This window comes from Urocitellus parryii, chromosome 2, assembly GCF_045843805.1.
Source record: "Urocitellus parryii isolate mUroPar1 chromosome 2, mUroPar1.hap1, whole genome shotgun sequence".
Classification (NCBI taxonomy): domain Eukaryota; kingdom Metazoa; phylum Chordata; class Mammalia; order Rodentia; family Sciuridae; genus Urocitellus; species Urocitellus parryii.
In genome coordinates this window covers 95,247,696-95,271,279 of record NC_135532.1, presented here as the reverse complement: position 1 = coordinate 95,271,279, position 23,584 = coordinate 95,247,696, and the positions used below count along the sequence as shown (strand labels likewise).

The following is a 23,584-nucleotide window of genomic DNA, read 5'->3' as shown; positions in this document are numbered from 1 at the left end:
CAATTAACTCAAGTCACACTTCTTAGTAGAAGGATAAGCTTGAAATTCCTAGCCACGGATGGCAAATATATGACCTGGAGAATCACCATGCTTCATTTCCACACCCATGACAGACATCACTAATTGATCACAGTACTTGTTCCCACACAAATTCTCCAAATCTGTCTTCACAAAGTGCAAACAGAGCTATTACTATTCAACACATGTTGAATGGTAATATGTTTATGCTATTTAGATTATTTCTTCTCGAGTGAGCTTTGGTAATTTTTGCATCAAAGAAAGGCATTTCACATAAGCTGTTTAGTTTATATAAAAAATTATTCATAGTATTCCCTTAATATCTTTTTAATATCTGACTATACTTCTTCTCTCATTTCTGATATTTGTTGTTTATGTCTTTCCCCCCCACCTGGTGAATTTGATTACAAGTTTATCAATTTTATTGATCTCAAAGAAATTACTTTTGGGTTTATTGATTTTTTCTCTGTTGGATTTATCCTGTTTCATTAAGTTCTACTTAAATTTTATTGTTTTCTTCTGCTTACCTTGGGCTTATCTTCTTTTTCCTTTTCTGGGTTTTTAAAATAGAAATTGAGGTCATTGATTTGAAACCATTTTTCTTTATCAGTACAGGTCTAAATGTTTTAAACTTCCTTATAAATCCTGCTTTAGTGGAATCTCACAAATTCTATATATTAATTTGATTTTCATTCACTTAAAATTCTAATTCCCTTTTGATTTTTTCTTTGACCATGGATCGTTTAAAAGTACTTTATTTAGTTTCCAAATACTTGGAGGATCTTTTACAAAGATCCTTCTGTTGTTGCTTTTTAATTTAGTCTTATTTTGATCAGAGGATATACATAGAATGACTTGAATCTTTTAAAATCTTGAGCTTTATTTTATGGCCCACAACATGGTCTGTTTTGACAAATGTGTGATGTGCACTTGAAAAAAAATGTGTATTCTGCTATTGGACAGAGTGTTCTATAATGTTAAATAGGTCGCATTAGCTGACCGTGTTGTTCAAATCTACTATATTCTGCTGATTTTTTTCTCTGCCTTTTCTATCAATTATTGGAAAGAATATTGAAACTCACAGATATTCACTGTATTTTTCAATCTTTTTTCCCCTGTGTCTCATTTTGGATCATTTCTATTGCTACATTTTTGAATTCACTCTTTTTCTTTTGCCAAATCTAACCTGTCATTTATCTCCCACTCCGGGTACTGTTCATCCTAGACTTCACAGTTTTCATCTTTACAAATTCTATATAGTTCTTTTTTTTGTATCTTCCATGTTTATACTTGACTTTGTAACATGGAATATGCATAATAACTGTCTTAATATTATTTTCCTGCTAATGTTAACATTGATGCCAATTCTTATTTGGCTTGGGGGATTACATTGTGCTTTACGGGCCATGTCTGTACACCTTTCTGTGCCAGATGTTGCAATGTTCCTTAGGTGTGGGACACATTTGGATTCTCATAAGCATTCATCTGCCTTTTTCAGAGAAAGTGAAGCTGCATAGAGACAGTGTGATCCTTTTGGGTCTTGCTGTTGTGATTTGTTAAGCAAGTTTGCAGCAGTGTTTAATTTAGGGCAAGACATAAATAAATTTTGAGGCAAAGCCTTTCTGAGGTTTTCTTTCAATACTCTATGGATTGTGGGCTTTTCCAGGCTTGCAGATGGGGAAGGCACTGTTGCTGGCTCTGTGTGAGTGATTGGCATTATATGCCTTGCAAGTGGGTCTTTCCCCAGGCTCAAGTGATTTCCTCATGTGCTCATGCTATCAGAGTTCAGCTGAACAATCCAGGGAGACCACCTGCAGATCTCCAGAGACTCTGTGTGCAATTTAGCCCCTTAATCTCACTGGACTCCCAGCTGTGCCTCCTCAGCTCTGGTAATGCAGCGGGCTCCACCTACACTCCCCATTTCTGCACCATGACCTGGAAACTCTCTCAAGGCAGTAAATTGGAGCAGTGGTAGCATTCACCTCATTTGTTTCCCATCTCTCAGAACCACTGGTTTTCATTTCTCAGTTGCCAGTGTCTTAGAAACTGTTGTTTCATCTGTATTTTTTCCCAGTTGGTTATTTCAATTGAGAGACAAGTCTAGTTTTGTTGTTGTTGTTTGTTTGTTTTGTTTTGTTTTGTTTTAATTTCATCTTGGGCAGTTCTACTAAGTGAAAATTAACCATTTTGTTTGAGATGCTTCATGTTCTCTTCCTTCTCCCAAAGGACTAAGAACTGGTCTTTATGCACCAGATTCTTCCTTCATTAATGCATTTATAGAATTGAACAGGATTTTGCTTTTTACAAGCATGTTTTGAAATTTATGGGCCTCCCCGTCCTCTCCAGAAAACCCAGTTTTAAACTCTTCCTAGAATTTCTGATGCAGATGTAGGTCACTGATTAAACTACTAAATACAAAACAAAAAGTAAAGATAACAGTACATGGCTTGCGTTCTTCTTTGCTGTGTACACAATATAATGTGCATCACCACCAAAAACATTTCTAGAATTCTCAGTCATAGTGTGTTAGGAATCACGAAGGTCAATTAAATGAACATTTATGCCTTTTGGACTTGACTAATCATCACCTCCTCTGCCACCAAGATGTCTGTTTTCTCTCTGTGGTATTTCAGTTTCTTTAAGAAGGTCAACCAAGATGCTTTGTAAAAGCATAGGGGGAAGAATTTCACATAAGTTTTGTGCATGTGAGTGGGGATGGTGGTGCTAGGGATTGAACCCAGGGCCTTGTGCATGCAAGGCAAGCACTCTACCAACTGAGCTATATCCCCTGCCCCTTCATATATGTTCTGATATAAGAAGAAGGATTGACTTACTATGGCTGTGAAATATTATTTTCATACATGCCCACATCAGAAAAATGATTTTTTTTCAGTTTTCTTTTTATAAATGAGCAAAATTTCAATCCTTTCTTAAAGTACCCAACAAAACAATTTTCAAGAGGTATATTTCATCTACAAAGATCTCTAAAAATAGGTTTCCTCCTTACATTATAGAACCAGCATGAGAATCAGTGAAGCTAAATGTAGATGATTGTGCCTTGAAAACTCAGAAATTTTGAAAGGTGTGATTATTCTATTTTGAATCTAAATTCATTTTACTTAAAAGGATGGGAACTTCAGAAGTGTTTTCCTTCAAGAAAACCTGGCAGAAGCGTGAATATAATACACTCAGACCTCACAGCAGTGCTGTGTATTCTCTAGAAATGTCAACTGAGCCAAATTTCCGCCTTCAGTTCTGTGGAAGAATTTCCTTGGAATTGCAGAGGAGGAAGAGCTGGCTCTCTGTATTATGGACAAGACTTGGACAGAATGAAGGATCTGGCTGGATTTCCAGGGAAGCACCCCCCAGAGATCAGCCTAACATTGGCCAAGGATTTAAGCCACAATGCCAAGTACACTCCTTTTAACTTTATGGAGAACTGGGCATGGAAAGGAAATTTAGATAGTGAGGGAAAATTTAAAGGACCTGAGTCATTTGGATTGGGGTTGAGTGTGCTGTGAGGCAGTGATGCTCCCTTTACAGACTTTGTGGGAAATCTGAACCCATGTGTGAGTTATCCATGGGTCTGTCTTGCAATTTGTCCGGGAGCCAAAATTAGCCACATTTTCTCCTGAGGCAAACCACGTGTGCAATGTATAAGGTTCCGTCCATATAAACTACAGCTGATATTTTTCAAGTTAACATTTTACATGATGACTTCTCATGTGGTTTTCAAGGCTTTCTCTCTGCATTTCTGCTTTCTGAGTACTTAATTCCGTTTTTTTCAGGTCTTGTGCTCAATTCCACACACATATTCTTTTGTTGAATCTGGGAGGGTAAAATAACCATCATTCTCACTTTACAAATGAGAAAGCTGAGGTTTGGAGCGTGTAAATGAGTTGGCCAAGAAACGGTAAGGTTTGAACCCAGCTCTGTCTTTCAGAAGAATGAGCCATTGGGTATGAGGATGGAGTAGAAACATCAGAGCACATGTTAACTGGCTCACTAAGGACTCACAGGCCTGATTTAAAGAATGCGATTTTCAGTCAATTGATATTCTTCTGACTGAAGCCACTAGAGATCGTTTTCTTCAAAAAGTAAGCAATTATTTAAATTAAATAAAATTTGATTCCTCTTCTTCTCTAAGCATTGTAGAGCAGGAGTTGTGAACAAAACCTTTGGAGTCTGAGTCCTATCTCTGCTCAGTATCAACTGTGTGAGCCTAAGTCTTCCTCATGCATCAGTTTTACTATCTAAAACACCTTAATAATAAACTACAACCTTACAGGGGTTTTGAGAAAATTAATTTTCATGGTGCCTAACCTACCCTACATATACTACAAATTTAATTAAGAGAAAACAAATAGAAAAAAATCTTAGATATCTAAAAAATACTTCCCAAGATAATAGAGTCTGCAGTTTCCATGAGGAAAAAAAAAGCAAAGTCAATGGTATAACTTACACACACACACACACACACACACACACACACAAACATACACACATGCACACACATGTTCTCAGAAATGAGAAAGATAATTCTGTTGTGTTTATGCATGCTTATCTTCAGAGGAGCTGGCAGTACTTTATATACCCCTTCATTTAACACTGCCAACAAAGGTCCCCTCCCTTCTGTCTGATGAGGTCACTGGTCAAGCTCTCAGGCTGGGCTGGCAAGGAGGCACAGACAAGTGTGTGTATCTGACGGTATATCATTGATTTTATGCCAAAGAGAAATACAGACATTTAAAATCTTCCTATTTTGCTGTATGAGATCCTCTTCCCCTTTTCTCCTGAATGCACATTGTTTAAAATAGGTTTTATCCTTTTTCCCAAAGACAGAATAAATGTCTTTTGAGGGCCTGAACTTTTCCGGGTGGCTCTTAGATGACAAGAACAAGTCTTGTGGACTATTCCATGCTCTGAAACAATAGAAAAATCTTAGAAATCTAAGTATACTGCCGAAAGATACTAGCACACTGAGAAAAAGTGCTGCATGTCTGCAGAGCCATTACTCCCCAGCCGCCTGCATCTGGCACTTTGATTTTAATGGAGCTGTTCTGTGTTCCATCGCCTCTGCAGGAGTTTATAAACAGGTTATTTTAAAATTTTAGATACTAAAATTATGCCATCAAAATTATTTTAAAATAACTCTTCCCAGTAAAGATATAACTTAACATATTTCCAAAGTTGGCAATTGGGTACATTTCCTCATCTGTAAATGCAGAAGGTGCCATCACCAAGCAACAGGCAAACATAGTTAAGTCAGTTTTTTGTGTGTGTGCAGATGGCCATTGGTTTGAATCCTGTCCTCATCTGTAAAATTGAATGATAATAATAGATTTTTGTAAAGATTAAATAAAGATATATGTGTGTGTATTGTGATATATGTGTGTGTGTATAGCGTGCGCATACACACACACACACACACACACATATATATAGATCACATGAGTGTCCTTAGCTGTACAATGGAATAGTAAGTAATATAACAATAATATGTTAATGAGGAAATGGAATCATGTACATAAAATGTTTACATGGTGTCTGGTCCATGACTGAACTCAATAAGCAGCCGTTTCTGTGGTTACTGTTATTTCTCATGCATTGTTCAGTGGTCAAGTCACACAGTGTATGCAATGCTTTGAGAGTGTTTCTTTTTTGTAAATATATTTTTAGTTGTAGATGGACACAATACTTTTTAAAAATTTTATTTACTTATTTTTATGCGGTGCTGAAAATCAAACCCAGCACCTCACACATGCTAGGCAAACGCACTACCCCTGAGCTACAACCCGAGCCCTGAGAGTTATTCTTTAAAAAAAAAAAAAACTTTTAAAGTTTTTAGTTGTAGATGGACACAATACCTTTATTTTACCTATTTATGTGGTGCTGAGGAACAAACCTAGTGCCCCATGCATGTCAGGCAGGTACTCTACCTCTGAGCCATAACCCCAGCTCCCCCGAGAGTTAATGGTAGAAATATTGGCCTCCTAATCATTCCATTTGAAATTTTTGTTGAACTGAATACTTTCTGACTCCTATTAGGCACTTTTCCTGCACTGTCAGACTGTGAGCTTCTTTAAGACAGGATCTATGTCTCCATTGTTTGATTTTAATCTAACTCTTTGAAAGAGTCCAGCTCAGGCCTTAGCTGAGAATGAGAGTTAAATACACGTTTGTCACATGAAAGAATGTCTGGATAATCATGGGAAAATTCATGTAAATGCTTAACAGAGTCCTTTCTTAGAGTAAGACTTTGTTGAGGGCTACCATGTCCATCACAACTAACCACCACCACCACTACCACCATCATTATCACCCTCCTTCATACCTGTACCCTCTTCACCATAACCACCTGCATACCACTGCCATCACTATCACCCTCTCACTACCAACATCACCACCACACAACTCTCACCCTTCTATCTCTATCACTGACATCTCCACCAACAGTACTATCATCACCACCCACCATTAACAGCAAACATCTTTATCACCAGTGACTTCACTACCACCGTGATCTGCACTGGTATTTTTATTACCACCAGCACCACGGCCACCACCACCATCACCTAATTACTACTTCAGATTTCCAACTCTTATTCCATTAAAAAGGAAACTACATTAAAAAAATGTCACCAATTCTATAAAACATTGTTTTATTAGTTGCAACAAATGGTTGCACAAGTTATAGAGCAGCAAAATTCAAAAGCACACATTTGAATTCCGATAGTCCACAAACTCTGAACTCTCTGTTTACAATAGTCTTGTCTACATGTGAAACTTTCTAAAGACAACTAAAATGATAATAATGAAAATGATGACATTCACATTAAATTCCCAAGCAGAAGTAAACGCAACAACTTTGATGTACAATTGAAAATGAAGAGGAGACTCAATTTATTTACCAAAGAGCACCAAGATGGTTGAAATTTCTTAAAGACTTTATGAAACATGTCATTAAAATTCAAATATGACCACAAATCTTCTAAAGATTTCTTCTTTAGAAAGTGGACTGAGGGCTGGGGATGTGGCTCAAGCAGTAGCACGCTCGCCTGACATGCGTGCGGCCTGGGTTCGATCCTCAGCACCACATGCAAAACAAAGATGTTGTGTCCACCGAGAACTAAAAAATAAATATTAAAATTAAAAAAAAAAGAAAGTGGACTGATATGGGGGCTGAGGTTGTGGCTCAGTGGTAGATCGCTTGCCTAGCTTGTGTGAGGCCCTGGGTTCGATTCTCAGCACCACATATAAACAAAAAATAAAGTTCCATTGACAACTAAGAAAAATAGGTAAAAACAAACAAAAAAAAGAAATTGGACTGATGTGAAAGTGGAGCATCAGTTAATATTTCATGGATGACTCAGAAGGCAATTCTGCAGTGCTTAATTCCAATTCAGATTTAAATTTAGCTGGAGTAAAGATATATTCAAGTTTAATATATGACAGCAAAAATTGGAAGCAAACTATGTGTTCAAAAAGAGTAAATGGTTAAGTATATTCATTTGTTCAAAGGAACATCATGAGGACATTTAGAAAAGTCAGTATGAGGTTTACAGCAATATGGAAAATGTTATGACATATTATGTGAAAAGCAAGATATGCAATTGAATCAAACTATGAAAAACAATATGCCTGTGGAAAGCCAAAGAACATATTCCACACTATAAACAGCTCAATAGGCTAAATCGCTTGAGACTTTGTATTCAAATTTTGTATGGCTTGATGTTACTTTTATAATTTTTTTAAAAGCATTGGCAAGGTCCTGGTGGTATCATTGGGGAACAGTGGACAGAGAGGTGCTGTGCCATAGTGCAATCTGTCCCTTGACCTTGCAGGCATGAGCTTTCTCATAAACCAGGATTCTTCCACTATTGATAGTTTGGCCTGGTAATTGTTTGTTGTGGGGACTGTCCTTGGAATGATGGGATGTTAAGCAGCATCCGTGGCTTCCACCTACTAAAGATGCAAGTTGCACCTTCCAATTATGACAATTAAAAATGTTTCCAGACATTACAATATGCCCCCTGGGGTGAGAGAGCATAGAATTGCTCCCAGGTGAGTTTGTACCAGCAGATTACTAAATACCCTTCCAGATCTATTATCTAAATTGATTGATTCAAAATCAGAAAAAGTATTGATTTTTTTAAAAAAAAAGTTTACCTATAGTTCAGAATAAGCTTAAAGTAGAAAAAGAAAGAAAGAAAGCCAAACTAATGCAAATCCCCTCAAGGTTTGTTTGGGGTTTGGTTTTAGTTTGTGGTACTGGGTATCAATTCCAGGGCCATGAGCACACTAGGCAAGTGCTGTATCACGAAGCCCCATCCACAGTCCCCTTCTAAATTCTTGAGTGCAACTCCAGCCTAGTCTGAAGGGAGACATGTTTCTTTTCATTTCTTAATGAATTTATAGAAAAGAACATCAGTTGAAGATATCCTAAGGTCTGGACTGCTAAAAGCTAGGAACAAAATTTAGGCTGAGTTTGGGTTGGTATTTAACATTTTTTACTAAACATTATCCTGCCCTTTAATCTTACAAATAGACTCACGGTATCTTCAACATTGGTTAATGTAGTATCTTTGATGAAAGTGCCAGCCTCATCACTGGGTCAAGAGTTGCAATTTATTTAGAATTAAACTATCCATGATTCTGCAACCTGTACACTCAGAAAAAATGAGAAATTATACCCCATCTGATTCAAATGTATGATATGTCAAGATCATTGTACTGTCATGTATAACTAATTAAAACAAATAAAAAATTTTTAAAAAATAATTAAACTAGCCATTCTTTTTACATATTTCCAAAGAACAAAGTCCATTCCATTGGTTAAGTAATTGGATGGAGCTGTATTTTGCAAGGCATTTTTATATTACGGATATCATGGTCAAAATGCCTGCTAGGATCTCTAAGATAATCTCTATAGTGGATCTTAAAAGTTTTTGATATATAGATATCGCATAGATGTTCTTGGATGAGTAAAATAAAATTGTAACCTTGTTTAACAGGAATCCTTTGGAAATATGAATTCTCACTTCTTTCCTGTGATACTAGATACCCAGTTGCTTTCAGTTTCATTGAAAACACAAACCAAATTTGGCACATCAAAGTGATAGGACATGCAGTGATTCTTTAGCTTACGTCAGAATCACTTGCAATACTGGTCAAACATTGCTGAGTCCCAGGCACAGAATTTCTGATGCAGTAGGTCTGAGATGAGTGTTAAGATTGTGCCTTTCTAGTGGGTTCCCAGGTGATACCACAACTGCCAGGATAGGGACCACACTTTGAGAACCACAGGGAGAGCTAAGGACAAAGCTGAGGGTATACGAAAATCACCTATGGTGGCTATAGAACTTGTAGCTTTCTCCTTCCTATTCACACTCCTAAGTAAGAAGCAGCCATTCTGAGGTGGGATTAGAAATCTGTTTATGGTGAACTTCTAGATTATTCTATTCAGGTTGCCCTTGGGATTCTCCAAGGAATGGAGAGGGCCTGGTAAGGTGATGGAATTGAAGATGAACTCAAAGCAAATCAGAGCAGGTGGGAGGAAGCAGGAAAAGCAGAGGTAGGGAGAGAGTCAGTGACTGAATTTCTGGTGAAAGGGGGTCTACACAACTAACCACCAGCCCACAGGATGCTGGGAACTCTAAATTTCTTCAATGGTTAGGATTGCTGACTCTCCCCAAGACTCTCTCCATTCAAAAGCAAAAAGATCAACCATCACCTTGTAAGAATTATATTATAAATGAGTACTAAAGAGAGCATATGGAAGTGCTTATGAAAGTTATCAATCTTTTATTTGTGCAATACATCTGGAACTTATCAAAGCTCATCTCTCATTAACTAAAAAGAGTATCTGAACAACAGTTTTCTCTCCAAAAGGATTAACACACTATGCAGAAAATTCTCAACAGTTTTTGATAACTGGCCAAACATAATTTTAAAAGAAAGAAAAAGAAAGCACAAAATCCCTAGAAAACATGATTTAAGATTCAGATTTATTTTGAAGGATAAAAATAAACACTTTATCCTTAGGTCTGAGACATTCTGTTTCCAGGCCATCCCAACCTGACATAATCTTCCAGGGAACTCCCAGCATACTTCAAAACCCACTGCAGGAGAAGTTGGGTAGGGTGGATTTACACTTTTTCCCCTTGTCAGAGCCATGGACAATTATTTCTTCACCAAAATTGGACCTTACACTGGCTACAAATGTTTTGATTCTCAGACATCTGGAAAACTGATTGAAAAGATTTTCATTTACTACTGAACAATGATACATAACGAGGCTTCAAAGAGGAGTTACCTGCCTCCACCAGTCATATGTGTCTTTCCTGACACAATTCATATGCTTGAATGCTTGCCTCTAACAAAGCTATCACAAATAACAATTTGCTATCCTAACACTGTCAGAACGCCTTTCATTCTTCTCTATAGACCAAACCATCATAAATACCTGTGCCTGGAAGGGTATTATAATTTCCTTATCATTAAAATAAACAGCCAAAATTAACAACATTCATGACAAAGAACAAACATTGAATTCTTTTGTTTACGTTATATCTCCATATGAGAATTAAAAAATCATTGAGAGATTCCAGATGCATAGGTTGAGTGGCTGAATAATCTGTTTGGAATTTTACACTTTTAACAACAATAGAGACATAATCTTATATATCAGATTTATTTGAAACTATTAAATTCTGACAATAGTCACTGCTTTCCCAACAAAATGTAGAGAGTAAGGAGTGGTAGAGTTTTTTCTTCAACATTTTGAGTATATCAAAAATTAAACTTGTACCTTCTCATGTAATCACAAATTCTGAGAGACTAGTCAGGTTAACTTTAAAAAAGTCATTTTAACCCTTCCTTTGTTCTGATATTCTCTACATTGCCTCCTTCTATATTGTAGCAACCTTCTAAATCATAGCTTCTAGAGAAATCTTAAGTTGCTGAAAAAACCAAGGACATTACTGAGTACTTTTATCAACAATCTTCCTAGTGGTGCCAGTCATCATTTACTTCAATTTTAATGAACGCAGAAGTTGTAGTCACCATCTTGAATTTGAGAAAAAATAGTTGCTTTAGATACCAGCTCTAATTGATTTGATTCTCTACTAGTATTAAAATATGAGGATTCAGGGCATTTAAAATTTCCCAACTTTTAAAATTTCCTTACCAGAAGTAAAACTTGTAGGTTCTGCAGATACCTGATCTTTTTCATAGTTAACCACTAATTTTTGTGGCTCTAATATTTTACTTGGAATATAAACCAAATGGTCACCTCCACCGTCCTCCAACACAAAAGATGAGTCTCTCCCAGCACTTAATTCCTGGCCCAGGAGGCTGTTCTTGTCTGAAGAGATCTCATGTAGCTCAGCAGTAAATCTAGATAGAAAAAAAAAAAGAAGAAGAAGCAAGTTTCAGGTGATCTGGATAACTTCAGAGAATGCAAATGAGACATCCCAACAATGTAATATAGTTCTTTAATTACTTTAATTATTTCTGAAATGAAAAGCAATTGTGTAGTAAAAATTTAAGCTCATCGTAAAGGAAAGGGAATCTGGGGAGGGGAGAAGGGAGAGAAAGGAGAAGCACCAGGGAAAGAAAATTGAGCAGATTATGTTGTGTGTATGTAAAAATATGTCACAAATAGTCCCAGTCTTGATGTATAATTATAATGCACCAGTAAAAGCACTTTTAAAAGTCTAAGTTCAGCCAGATCTGCCTTGCTGACCTGTGCGGGAGCTTGGGGCCCAAGATAGGTGTGAGTCCATCCCATCACTGGCAGACACCCACTGGATTTCAGGCTGGGTCTAGGACGGCCTCCGCCCACTGGCAGACATCTGCTGGAATCAGGCTCTGCCCAGACCTGCCTCACTGACCTATGAGGGAGCCAGCACCCAGGGTAGGACTGGGTCCATCCAGCCACGGAAGACACCCACTGGAATTCAGGCCTAGCCCAGACCCACCTGGCTGACCTGCACAGGAACCAGGTCCAGGATAAGCTGTGTCTGACCCCCTTCCCCACCACCTGGGAGCCCAGGTCTAACCCACTTCCATCTTGAGACACTGCAGCCATCCCCATAGTCTCCCCCATGCAGTAGCCTCTACCTTCAGACAACAGACAGGGCCTAGAAGCAGCTGCATCTTGGAGGAGGCATCCCAAAGACAGTGTAAGGCCCACCCTTTCAGCCCCATCTCCTAAAGATGTTGCATCCATCTTGGGGCACCTCCACTGCTATCTTGACTTATCTCCTGCTATTGCTGCCACCTCCTATAGTTGCAGTAGCATCCATCCTGGACACCAGCAGGGTCTGGAAGCCCAACACCAAGGTGAGGTACAAATAACCTGCACAGATACTACAACATTATAGGGTAGAAACTGTAATGCCTCAGATCCACACTGCAAGAAGAAAACCACATCGACAAAATGAAAAAACAAGGGAGGAACGTGCCCCAAACAAACCAGGATACTACAACAACAGAACCCAGGGACAGCGCAATTGATGAAGTGTCAGAGAAGGAGTTCAGAATGTTCATAATTAAAATAATTTGTGAATTAAACAATGACCTAAATGAGCACATACAGGCAAAAATTGATCACTTCAACAAAGAGATAAAAGAGCAAATATAGGCAATCATTGATGACACCAATAAACAGATAAGGGAGCAAATATAGGCATCTATTGATCACACCAACAAAGAGATAAGGGAACAAATACAGGTAGCAAAAGATTACATCAAGAAAGATATAGGGGTATAGCTCACTTGGTAGAATGCTTGCCTCGCATGTACAAGTCCCTGATGTGATGGACATTATTGTCCAAAGTACATGTATAAAGATATGAATTGAATATACTTTGTATATAATCAGAGTTATGAAAAATCATGCTCTGTATGTGGAATAAGAATTGTAATGCATTCCACTGTCATATATAAATAAAAATAATAAAAAAGAAAATTAAAGAAAGAAAGAGATATATTCTGAAAAAAATCAGAAATCCTTGGAATGAAGGAAATAATAAACCAAATTTAAAAAACTCAATAGAAAGCATCACCAACAGACTAGATCACATGGAAGACAGAACGTTTGATAATGAAGACAAAGTATATAATCTGCAAAATAAAGTTGACCACACAATGAAGATGGTAAGGAACCATGAGCAGAGCATCCAAGAATTATGGGATAGCATCAAAAGACCAAATCTAAGAGTCATTGGGATAGAAGAAACCACAGAGTTACAAACCAAAGGAATACACAATCTCTTCAATGAGACAATATCCGAAAATTTCCCAAACATGAAGAATGAATTGGAAAATCAAATATAAAAGGCTTACAGGACACCAAATGCACATAATTACAACAGATCTACACCAAGGCACATTATAATGAAAATGCCTAGCATACAGAATAAGGATAGGATCATAAAGGCCACGAGAGAAGAACCAGATTACATATGGGGGAGGCCAATTCATATTTCAGCAGATTTTTCAACCCAGACCCTCAAAGCCAGGAGATCATGAAACAACATATACCAAGCTCTGAAAGAAAATGGATGCCAACCAAGAATTTTAAATTCATCAAAATTAAGCTTTAGATTTCATGATGAAATAAAAACCTTCCAGATAAACAAAATTTTAAAAGAATTTACAACTAGAAAGCCTGCGCTACAGAACATCCTTGGCAAATTATTCCATGAAGAGGAATTGAAAAACAACAATGAAAATCAGCAAAGGAAGGTATCACACTAAAGGAAAATCTAATCAAAGGAGAAACCAAATCAAGTTAACATCAAAAATAAACAAAAATGACTGGGAATACAAATCATGTTCAATAATAACCCTGAATGTTAATGGTTTAAACTCACCAATCAAAAGACATAGACTAGAAGATTGAATTAAAAAAAAGACCCAACAATATGCTGCCTTGAAGAGACTCATCTCTTAGGAAAAGACATCCACAGACTGTAGTGAAAGTGTTATGAAAAATCATACCACTCCCATGGACTGCAGAAGCAAGCAGGGGTTTCCATCCTACTATCAAATAAAGTAGACTTCAAGCTAAAGTTAATCAAAAGGGATGAAGAAGGATATTTCATACTGCTTAAGGGAACCATACATCAACAAGACATAACAATAATGAATATATATACCCCAAACAATGGAGCATCTACATTCATCAAACAAACTCTTCTCAAGTTCAAGAGTCAAATAGACCACACAATAATTCTGAGTGACTTTAACACACATTTTTCACCACTGGATAGATCGCCCAAACAAAAGCTGAACAAAGAAACTAGGACTCAATAATACAATCAATAACTTAGACTTAACTGTCATATATAGAATATTTCATCTTTCAATAAGCAAATTCACTTTCTTCTCAGAAGCACATGGATCCTTTTCTAAAACAGTCCATATATTATGCCACAAAGCAACTCTTAGCAAATATAAAAAAGTGGAGATACTACCCTGTATTCTATCAGTTCATAATTGAATGAAATTAGAAATCAATGATAAAATAGAAAATAAAAGTATTCCAATACCTGGAGACTAAATAATATGCTACTGAATGAACAATGGATTGCAAAAGACATCAAGGAGGAGATTAAAAAATTCTTAGAGGTAAATGACAACACTGATACAACATATCAAAATCTCTGGGACACTATGAAGGCAGTACTAAGAGAAAAGTTCATTGCATGGAGTTCATTCCTTAGAAGAAGAAAAAGTCAACAAATAAATGACCTAACATTATATCTCAAAGCCCTAGAAAAAGAATAAATCAACACCAAAAGCAGTAGAAAACAGGAAATAATTAAAATAAGAAATCAATGAAATTGAAACAATTGAAAAAAATGACTAAACAAAAAGTTGATTCTTTGATAAAGTAAATAAAATTGACACACCCTTAGCCATGCTAACAAAGAGAAGGAGAGAGAAAACTCAAATTACTTACATATGTGATAGGAAAAAATATCAAAACAGACACTACAAATATACAGAAGATAATTAGAAATTATTTTGAAAACTTATACTCCAATAAAATAGAAACTATTGAAGTCATCAACAAATTTCTAGAGTCATATGATTTGCCCAAATTGAATCAGGATGATATATACAATTAAAACAGATAAATTTCCAGTGATGAAATAGAAGATGCCATAGAAACCTATCAACCAAGAAAGCCCAGGACTGGATAGATACACAGCTGAGTTCTAGAAGACCTTTAAAGAAGAACTAACACCAATATTCTTCAATTTATTTCAGGAAATAGAAAAAGAGGGGCCACTTCCAAACTCATTCTATGAGACCAATATCACCCTGATTCCAAAACCAGGTAAAGACACATCAAAGAAAGAAAACTTCAGATCAATATCTCTAATGAACACAGATGCAAAAATTCTCATAAAATTCTGGCAAACTGCATACAAAACATATTATAAAGATAGTGCACCACAATCAAATGGGGTTCATCCCAGGGATGTAAGGCTAATTCAACATATGGAAATTAATACACATAATTCATCACCTTAATAGACAAAGATAAGAAGCATATGATCATCTCAATAGATGCAGAAAAAGCATTCAACAAAATACAGCACCCCCTTCATGTTCAAAACACTAGAAAAACTAGGGAAAATAGGAACATATCTCAACATTGTAAAAGCTACCTATGCTAAGTCAAAGCCAACATCATTCTTTATAGAAAAAAAAATGAAAGCATTCCCTCTAAAAACTGGAAAAAGACAGAGATGCCCTCTTTCACCACTTCTAATTAACATAGTTCTTGAAACACTGGCCAGAGCAATTATAAAGAAATTAAATGATACAGATAGGTAAAGAAGAACTCAAATTAGCACTATTTGTCAATGATATGATTCTGTATCCAGAAGACACAAAAAATTCTACCAGAAAACTTCTGGAACTAGTAAGTGAATTGAGCAAAGTAGCAGGATACAAAATCAACACCCATAAATCAAAGGATTTCTGTATATCAGTGACATATCCTCTGAAAGGGAAACAAGGAAAACTACTTCATTTATAATAGCCTCAAAAAAATAAAATACTTGGGTATCAACCTAACAAAAGAGGTAAAGACCTCTACAACAAAAACTACCAAATGATAAAGAAAGAAATTCAAGAAGAACTTAGAAGATGGAAAGTTCTACCTTATTCTTAGATAGGCAGAATTAACATTATCAAAATGACCATACTACCAAAGCACTATACAGATTTAATGCAATTTCAATCAAAATCCAAATGACATTCCTCATAGAAATAGAAAAAGCAGCCATGAAATTCATCTGTAAAAATAAGAGACCCAGAATAGCTAAAGCAATCCTTAGCAAGAAGAGTGAAGCAGGTACCATCACTATACCAGACCTGAAACCATACTAGAGCAATAGTAACAAAACAGCATGATATTGGCACCAAAATAGACTTATAGACCAATGGAACAGAATAGAGGACACACAGACAAACTCACCTAACTACAGTTATCTTATATTAGACAAAGGGGCCAAAAACGTATGTTAGAGAAAAGATAGCCTCTTCAACAAATGGTGCTGGGAAAACTGGAAATCCATATGCAACAAAATGAAATTAAACCCCTATCTCTCACCATGTAAAAAACTCAAAGTGGGTAAAGAACCTAGGAATTAAACTAGAGACACTGCATCTATTAGAAGATAAAATAGGCCCAAATCTCCATCATTTTGGATTAGGCCCCAACTTCCATAATAAAACTCCTATAGTGCAAGAATTAATATCAGGAATCAATAAATGGGATGGATTCAAACTAAAAAGCTTCTTCTCCCCAAAAGACATAATCAGTGAGATGAAGAGAGAGCCTACATTTTGGAAGCAAAAAACAAATGCGGAATGTTTTCTCTGATTTAAGGCTGCTGATTCATAATGTTGGGGGAGGATGGGAGGATTAGATGAACTCTAGATGGGGAAAAGGGGAGGGAGGTAAAGGGAGAGGGCATGGGGGTTGGAAAGACAGTGAAATGAGAAGGACATCATTACCCTAAGTACATGTATGAAGACACAAATGGTGTGACTCTACTTTGTGTACAACCAGATATATGAAAAATTGTGCTGTATATGTGTAATATGAATTGTAATGCATTCTGCTGTCATATATAACAAAATTGAAAAATGAAAAAATAGAAAATTAATACAATGACAAATCAAAAATAAATGTTTAAGTTCATTTCAAATAATAGATTTGCTATACACTTTACTTTTAAAAAAATGACAAAAATTTTCTTTATCTTTCTTTTTCCCATATCTGCTTATAACCTATGAACTATTTCTTGGGATAAGCCTAGTCTGATTTGCACAGAATCACAGATAAATGATGAGAAAATTCAACCATATATCTGGAACAACCTTATTATGTCTCAATTGATACCAATCACCATCGAAAATAGTTATTTAATTTAACCAAGCACTTCTTTGAGAGGAGTGAGAGTATTTAAAGATATTCTGTTGATATCAGTGGCTCTTAAAATGGTGAAGACATTTATATTCTTGGCGGTTTAAGAGTTCTCCATTATAACTTGAGAATGTTTCTGTTTAGATGATAAAACAAAACTTTTTATATAATAAAACATTTTGTTCTTGATCATGTGATTTTATGTAATTTCAACGTCCATGTTGCATTTATATTTGATACTCGCAATTGGGACCCAGAAGTAGTACTTTAACCATGGGGGATTAATGAGGAAAGAAATAAAAGGAGTCAGACATATATGAATGATACATTTACACCAAGCAAAAATCAGATGACATCACAACACACTGTGTGGGTAATTTTACAGTCAATGCAGGTGAGCATAAGTGATAAGAAAAGGATTCATTGTGTAAGGATAGCCAGCATATGTCTACCACAGCAGCATGTACCTTATTTTACATATTTATAAAAAATATACTGTATTTTTTATTTCTGTTAGTTTTAGCAAAGCAGATTCACCTATGACATAAAAATTAGGGTTGAAAATTTTTGTCTTACTGATTTTGGATTTGATGTGTACACTTGTTTGGGCTTAATAGCTACGTAAGAACTAAGCATATAGTATTTACTGCAAGATTTATGTTTGCACATGTTTAAACAACATAATATTTTTGTCTGCAGTCTTGGGAGGATTGGTTTCTTTTCAATGAATGTATGATTTACCCAGATTTGGAAAACCGTGCTTTTACATGACATTAGGGCAATACTGTTCTTCAGAGAGTGCTGGCTGCTGGATGCTTTCCTGTTCAACCACCAAGTACATGAAGTTGGCTGTTAGAGGAATGTGAGCTTACACAGATGGTGGGGGATCCTTGCCATTTTGCTTCTAGAGGTATCTAAGAGGACTTCTGAGAAGCTTGTTTGCTTAATTGTAATCTAAGTGGAGATGGTTAATTATGGGCCTAGACCTGGATTTCCACAAGGTTTCTCACAGGGATTCAAACTTAGAGAAGTACCTAACAAGCAAAGAGCAACCAAGATTGGTCACTCTCACCCAATTTGAGAGTCAAGATTCACACAGATTGCCAGATGCAGGGGCGCAGGCCTAATTAGGAGGCTGAGGCAGGAGAATCCTGAGTTCAAAGCCAGCCTCAGCAACTTAGCAAGGCCCTAAGCAACTCGGTGAGACTCTATCTCTAAATAAAATATTAAAAAAAAAGATTGGGGATGTGGCTCAGTGGTTAAGCATTCCTGGGTTCAATTTCTGGTACTAAAAAAAATCACACAGAGTAATTATTTATTTTTCATTTAGGACCTAATGTTAAGTAAAATTATCTACACATGCAATTATGTTGTGAAGTTTTTAATGTAATATTTTGGGGATGGAACAAAACATCATATGCAGCCCCAGGCTTTAACAAGGTTAGATATTGGGGAAAACATCATAAGTACCTTGGAAGAAGTATAAAAAGGTACAAAAGAGGCCTGTGGATTTTGATTGGGAGTAAAGATCAGTTTCAAAGAGGAGACAGCTTCAATCTGAGCCATAAAATATAGGTAGGGTTTCATGGGAAGGAATGGAGTCCCCAGCAGTTGAACAGAGACCAGTGAGGTGAAAGCGCTTAGTTCATACCATGTAGACAAGCAGTGCAATACAGCCAGAACCCAGAGCATCAGGATGGGGAGAACTGGGAAGTGAGGTTGGGATGAGTTCACAATAAATTATGGGTTCTATTCTGGGGTAAATTTCAGTACAAGAATTCCTGAGGAAACCATGAATGTGTCAAAGGTAAGATTGTAATAAAGTTCATAAAAACATCAAACCAGAAAGCATGCTCCATATGTAACTTCTGCTATCGACAAGGGAGTATATATATGAAGAGCCTTTACTTCAGAGATCTTGCTGGTTTCCTCAGTCTAATAACCTGCCAGCAGCCAGAAATTCACCCATCAGTCAATTAACAGCCACTTGTAAATGTAACAGCTTTCCAACTCACTGGAAACCGCTGTTCTGACCATCCCCCTCCAATCTGATGAGCCTGCAGGCATCCTCCAGCATTGGTGGTGGGTACTGATTGAATCCTCCTGGTGAGAGAACAAAGTTATAGTTAGATTTTTAAACTAGTAATTGGGTTTGCTAGGTAAAGAGGATCCCAACAGGCATCCTCTTGGAGCAATAAATGTTAACATGTCACAACAGAATTTGGCTGGCAGTGAAAACGGAAAATAGGAACAATAAGAAATAGCACTCAAAATGTGATTTCAGAATGTTTTAGCAGCTAAAGAATTACTAAGATCAAGGAGAAAGATCTCCAGTTCATTTGAGGGTTAATCATCATGCAAGGACCCATGCTTTCCACAAGCCCAGGTGAACAAAATCTAAGGGACATTCTTTTCCTCTCAGACTTAGGCTACTGGATCAAATCTAGGAAAGATCACATTTTATTACATGATGCTATTTCTGTGCCTCTGCACCAGTGAACACTGATTTCCTATGAGGAAATCTTTTCTGTTTTAGGGAAACTAAAATACACCATTAGTCAATTAACAGCCACTTGTAAATATAACAGGCCAGTAAGCTAAATATAAATTAATATATAATTAATTTAAATACAAATTTAATAATATAAATATAATTAGACCAGTAAGCCAAAATCTTTCCTATTATATAAAACTTATTGGCCTAATTAATATGTTCCATTATATTTGTCCTGAAGTTGATCTGCAGGATGTAGAATATTGAGAAGTTTATGATATTTTCTCCTTATCCAGGAAAATAGTAAATTAAAGGAAGCTTTTGATCATTGGCTGATCCATGACTCCATGAAAATATCCCAGAGAGTGTCATATTTCTTTGATTCTAAGTGAACTTTTTTTTTCTTTTTTCTATTTTTCTAAAATGAGAATGTGTCTTCTGGTCAATGGCATCTGATGTTTGTTGCTGGTAAGGCAGGAATGTGATGGAGCTGTCCTATCAATGATGGTGCACCAATAAAAAATCTTTTGAATTTTGAATTTTTTACTTTTAATAGAGGCAAATTCTGAATGAGAAGAAGTTTTAGGAATGCCATAACCAGTCTATTTTACACATATTTCCTTTTCATGCATGTATAGGAATGAGAGATGGTAGTATACATCTAAAAGAAATTTCAATTACTATAAAATTTTAAAATGCTTTTAAAAGGAGAGTTGGTATCAAAATTTAATGGAAGCATGTTTTTTTCTTCCTCTTTATATCATACAACTGAGGACCATCTCAGTTTCAAGGAAATAACGTAGCATTCCCAAGAGGGCAATACTGGATTCTCCAATTGAGTATGAATCACAGGAGAACGGGGGAGCTTTCTCTGTCATCAAGAGGGGACTTTCAAGATATTTTCACTAAAGTGGTGCTGGGATATTCCTTGAATACAAGAGACATTTTAAATTGTGGAGTGGTTGGGATTGGTAAGTGATTGGGATTCTGTCAACTTCCTAGAAAGAATAGGCTCAGCTCCCATTCTGCGGAATCTTCTAGAGGGCGGTGTTATGGTTTAGATGAATGTCCCCCAAAGGTTCCTGAGATAGAGGCTTGCTCCCCAGGGTGGGGATATTGGAGCTGCAATGTATCTTTAGAAGGTAGGGACTAGTGAGAGGTCCTTAGGTCATTGAGGGTGTGCCTTCAAAGGGGATTGTGGCACTTGGTCCTTTCTTGGCTCTCTTGCTTCCTGTCTTATGATGTAAGTGTGTTTGCTCCACCATATACTTCCCATCATGATGTGCTATCCTTGCTAGAGTCCCAAAACAATGGAGCCACTTGACATTGGATTGGAAACTTCAGAATCATAATTCTTTGCTCTTTATAAGTTAATTAACTCTGATATTTGATTACAGTAATGGAAAGCAGACAATGAGAAATATAATATAATGCTACTGACATTTGAGGCTGAGTTACTTCTTATTGGTGTGTGGGAGGGGGGTCTGTCCTGTGAACTGTGGGATGTTTAGCATCGTCCTTAACCTCTATCTATTTGATGGTAATAGCACTCCTAAGTTGTGATAATTTAAAAATGTTTCCAGACATTTCCCGATGTCTCCTGGGGAAAAAAATAACCAACTCACATTTTGAGAACTATATCTCTAAGAGAAGGCTTTCTCAAATCATTTGTGATAGAGGACAGGTATTTATTTCTAATTCTTGGAAGACTGATATTTTTGCTCTAATTCCTTTTCAATGAGACCAGTCCATTGATCAATGCACTTGTAGGCTACAGCAATCCATGTCAAATTGTTTTAAAAGTTTCTAGATGCTTATCCTGAATTTCTGTATTTATTTCTTCACAGATCAATTTGTGGGCTGGTACCCATTCAATGGGCAACACGATAGAAAACTGACTTAAAGTCATGCTACTCAAAGTGTGGTCCTTGAACCAGCAGCATTGACATCACTCAGGCATCTGCTGGTGATGCAGAATCTCAAGCTCCATCTTAGACATACTGAATCAGAACTTGCATTTTAAACAGAATTTCTATGTGATTTGTATGTTTAGACTTTGAGAGGAGCACTTGACTGTGCCATCTTTACTTCCCCTCGCAGGACTCCAGGGTATGCCAAAGTTGTAAATAAAACAGGTATAGCAAGTGGAACTTTTATTTAAGTACCTACACTAGAGACTATCTAAGAACTGCTGGAACTTCTGTAAGTTGAACAAGTATGACTCAGGAAACCTCTCCTGAAGTTGATCTGCAGGATGTAGAATATTGAGAAGTTTATAATATTTTCTCCTTATCCAGGAAAATAGTAAATTAAAGGAGGCTTTTGATGATTGGCTGATCCATGACTCCATGAAAATATCCAAGAGAGTGTCACATTTCTCTGATTTTAAGTAAACATTTTTTTTTCTTTTTCCTATGTGTCTAAAATGAGAACGTACTTTCTACTGGTCTGATTTTAGCTAAGAGACACTCTATTATGGAAAAGTTCTCACCATTGTATTACCAGAGTCATCAACAGAATATAAGCAGAATATGACCCACTCCTGCCCCCATCTCATCATCGAATTCATATATATGGATTAGCTGTAGACAGAAGGATACCATTAAGTTATCAATACTAGGAACAAATACTAGCTTATTAAAACAAAGGAAAACAACCAAACCATGACTTACGTCTGACCGAGTACACAAATGGCTTTAAGAACTTCACCACATAATTCAGATCTGGTTTATGCATTCTCCCAAGCTGTATCAGATGGTGATCCAGTGGGTAGCTGGCTAATTCTTCTATGTTGTCCTTATGCGCAGGGCCCAGAGAAATCACAAATATGACATAGCCTTGACACTTGGCTCTCAAAGCCATCTTCTTCACATACTCCTTTCTCTCATGATTTTCTCCAGCTGAGATCACAAAGATGACCTTGTGTTTGCGTGAGTTGGGTGTTCCTGGGAAGAGATTTTCCGTGGCCCATTGTAGGGCATGACCAAGGGTGGCTTCCCCATTTAGCTGTTGGAGGGAAGTCTGGATGTGGCTCTTTATTAGGACTTGGCTGTCATAAGTTGTAAACTCAAACTCTACTTTTATTGTCCCCATTTTTCTTCTGGAACCATCCCAAGGAGAATAGCTCAACAAGGCAATCCTGTCCCCAGAGCCTGAGACTAAAGGGTTGGAAGCAATGTCAAAGTTGTCGATGGCTGAGCTCAACAAGGTTTTCACAGCCTTAAAATCATCATTTGCTATATGTTGAGAATTGTCTAAGAGGAAGGCTACATCCATGTAGGAATTTCCAGGTAAGAAAATCTCTTCGGCACAAGTATTTGGAAAGCATTTATCTGAAAACACACAGAGAGATGCATCATTGATGGGATGTTGGTACAAGATACTTGTTTGAGATCTTGGTCAAGGGATTCAGTGACTAATTACCAAGAGTTAATCATCTGATCCATACATCTTCAATCTCACATCATTTAAACTAATGAAGAGTTGTCAACATCCAATGTTTCTGTGGCCACTAGAAGGCAACTTGGGGTCTGTATTGGAAGCAGATTTAGGTAGCAACTTGAAGTTCACAATCCTGTCTAAACCTATTTAGGAAATATTTTCATCATTTAGAGGCT

The 23,584-nt window shown here is 36.7% G+C and overlaps 1 protein-coding gene across 1 annotated transcript in view; it reads right to left on the bottom strand.

The window, feature by feature from the left end:
• Col6a5 (collagen type VI alpha 5 chain) overlaps window positions 1-23,584 on the bottom strand; it is a 158,252-nt gene that overhangs the window by 12,185 nt on the left and 122,483 nt on the right. The window contains exons 35-37 of the mRNA XM_026383975.2: window positions 22,640-23,299; window positions 19,489-19,576; window positions 11,207-11,415 (exon numbers count right to left, since the gene is read on the bottom strand). Of these exons, the coding sequence (XP_026239760.2) occupies window positions 11,207-11,415; window positions 19,489-19,576; window positions 22,640-23,299 (957 nt within the window). The remainder of the gene's footprint in view (window positions 1-11,206; window positions 11,416-19,488; window positions 19,577-22,639; window positions 23,300-23,584) is intronic.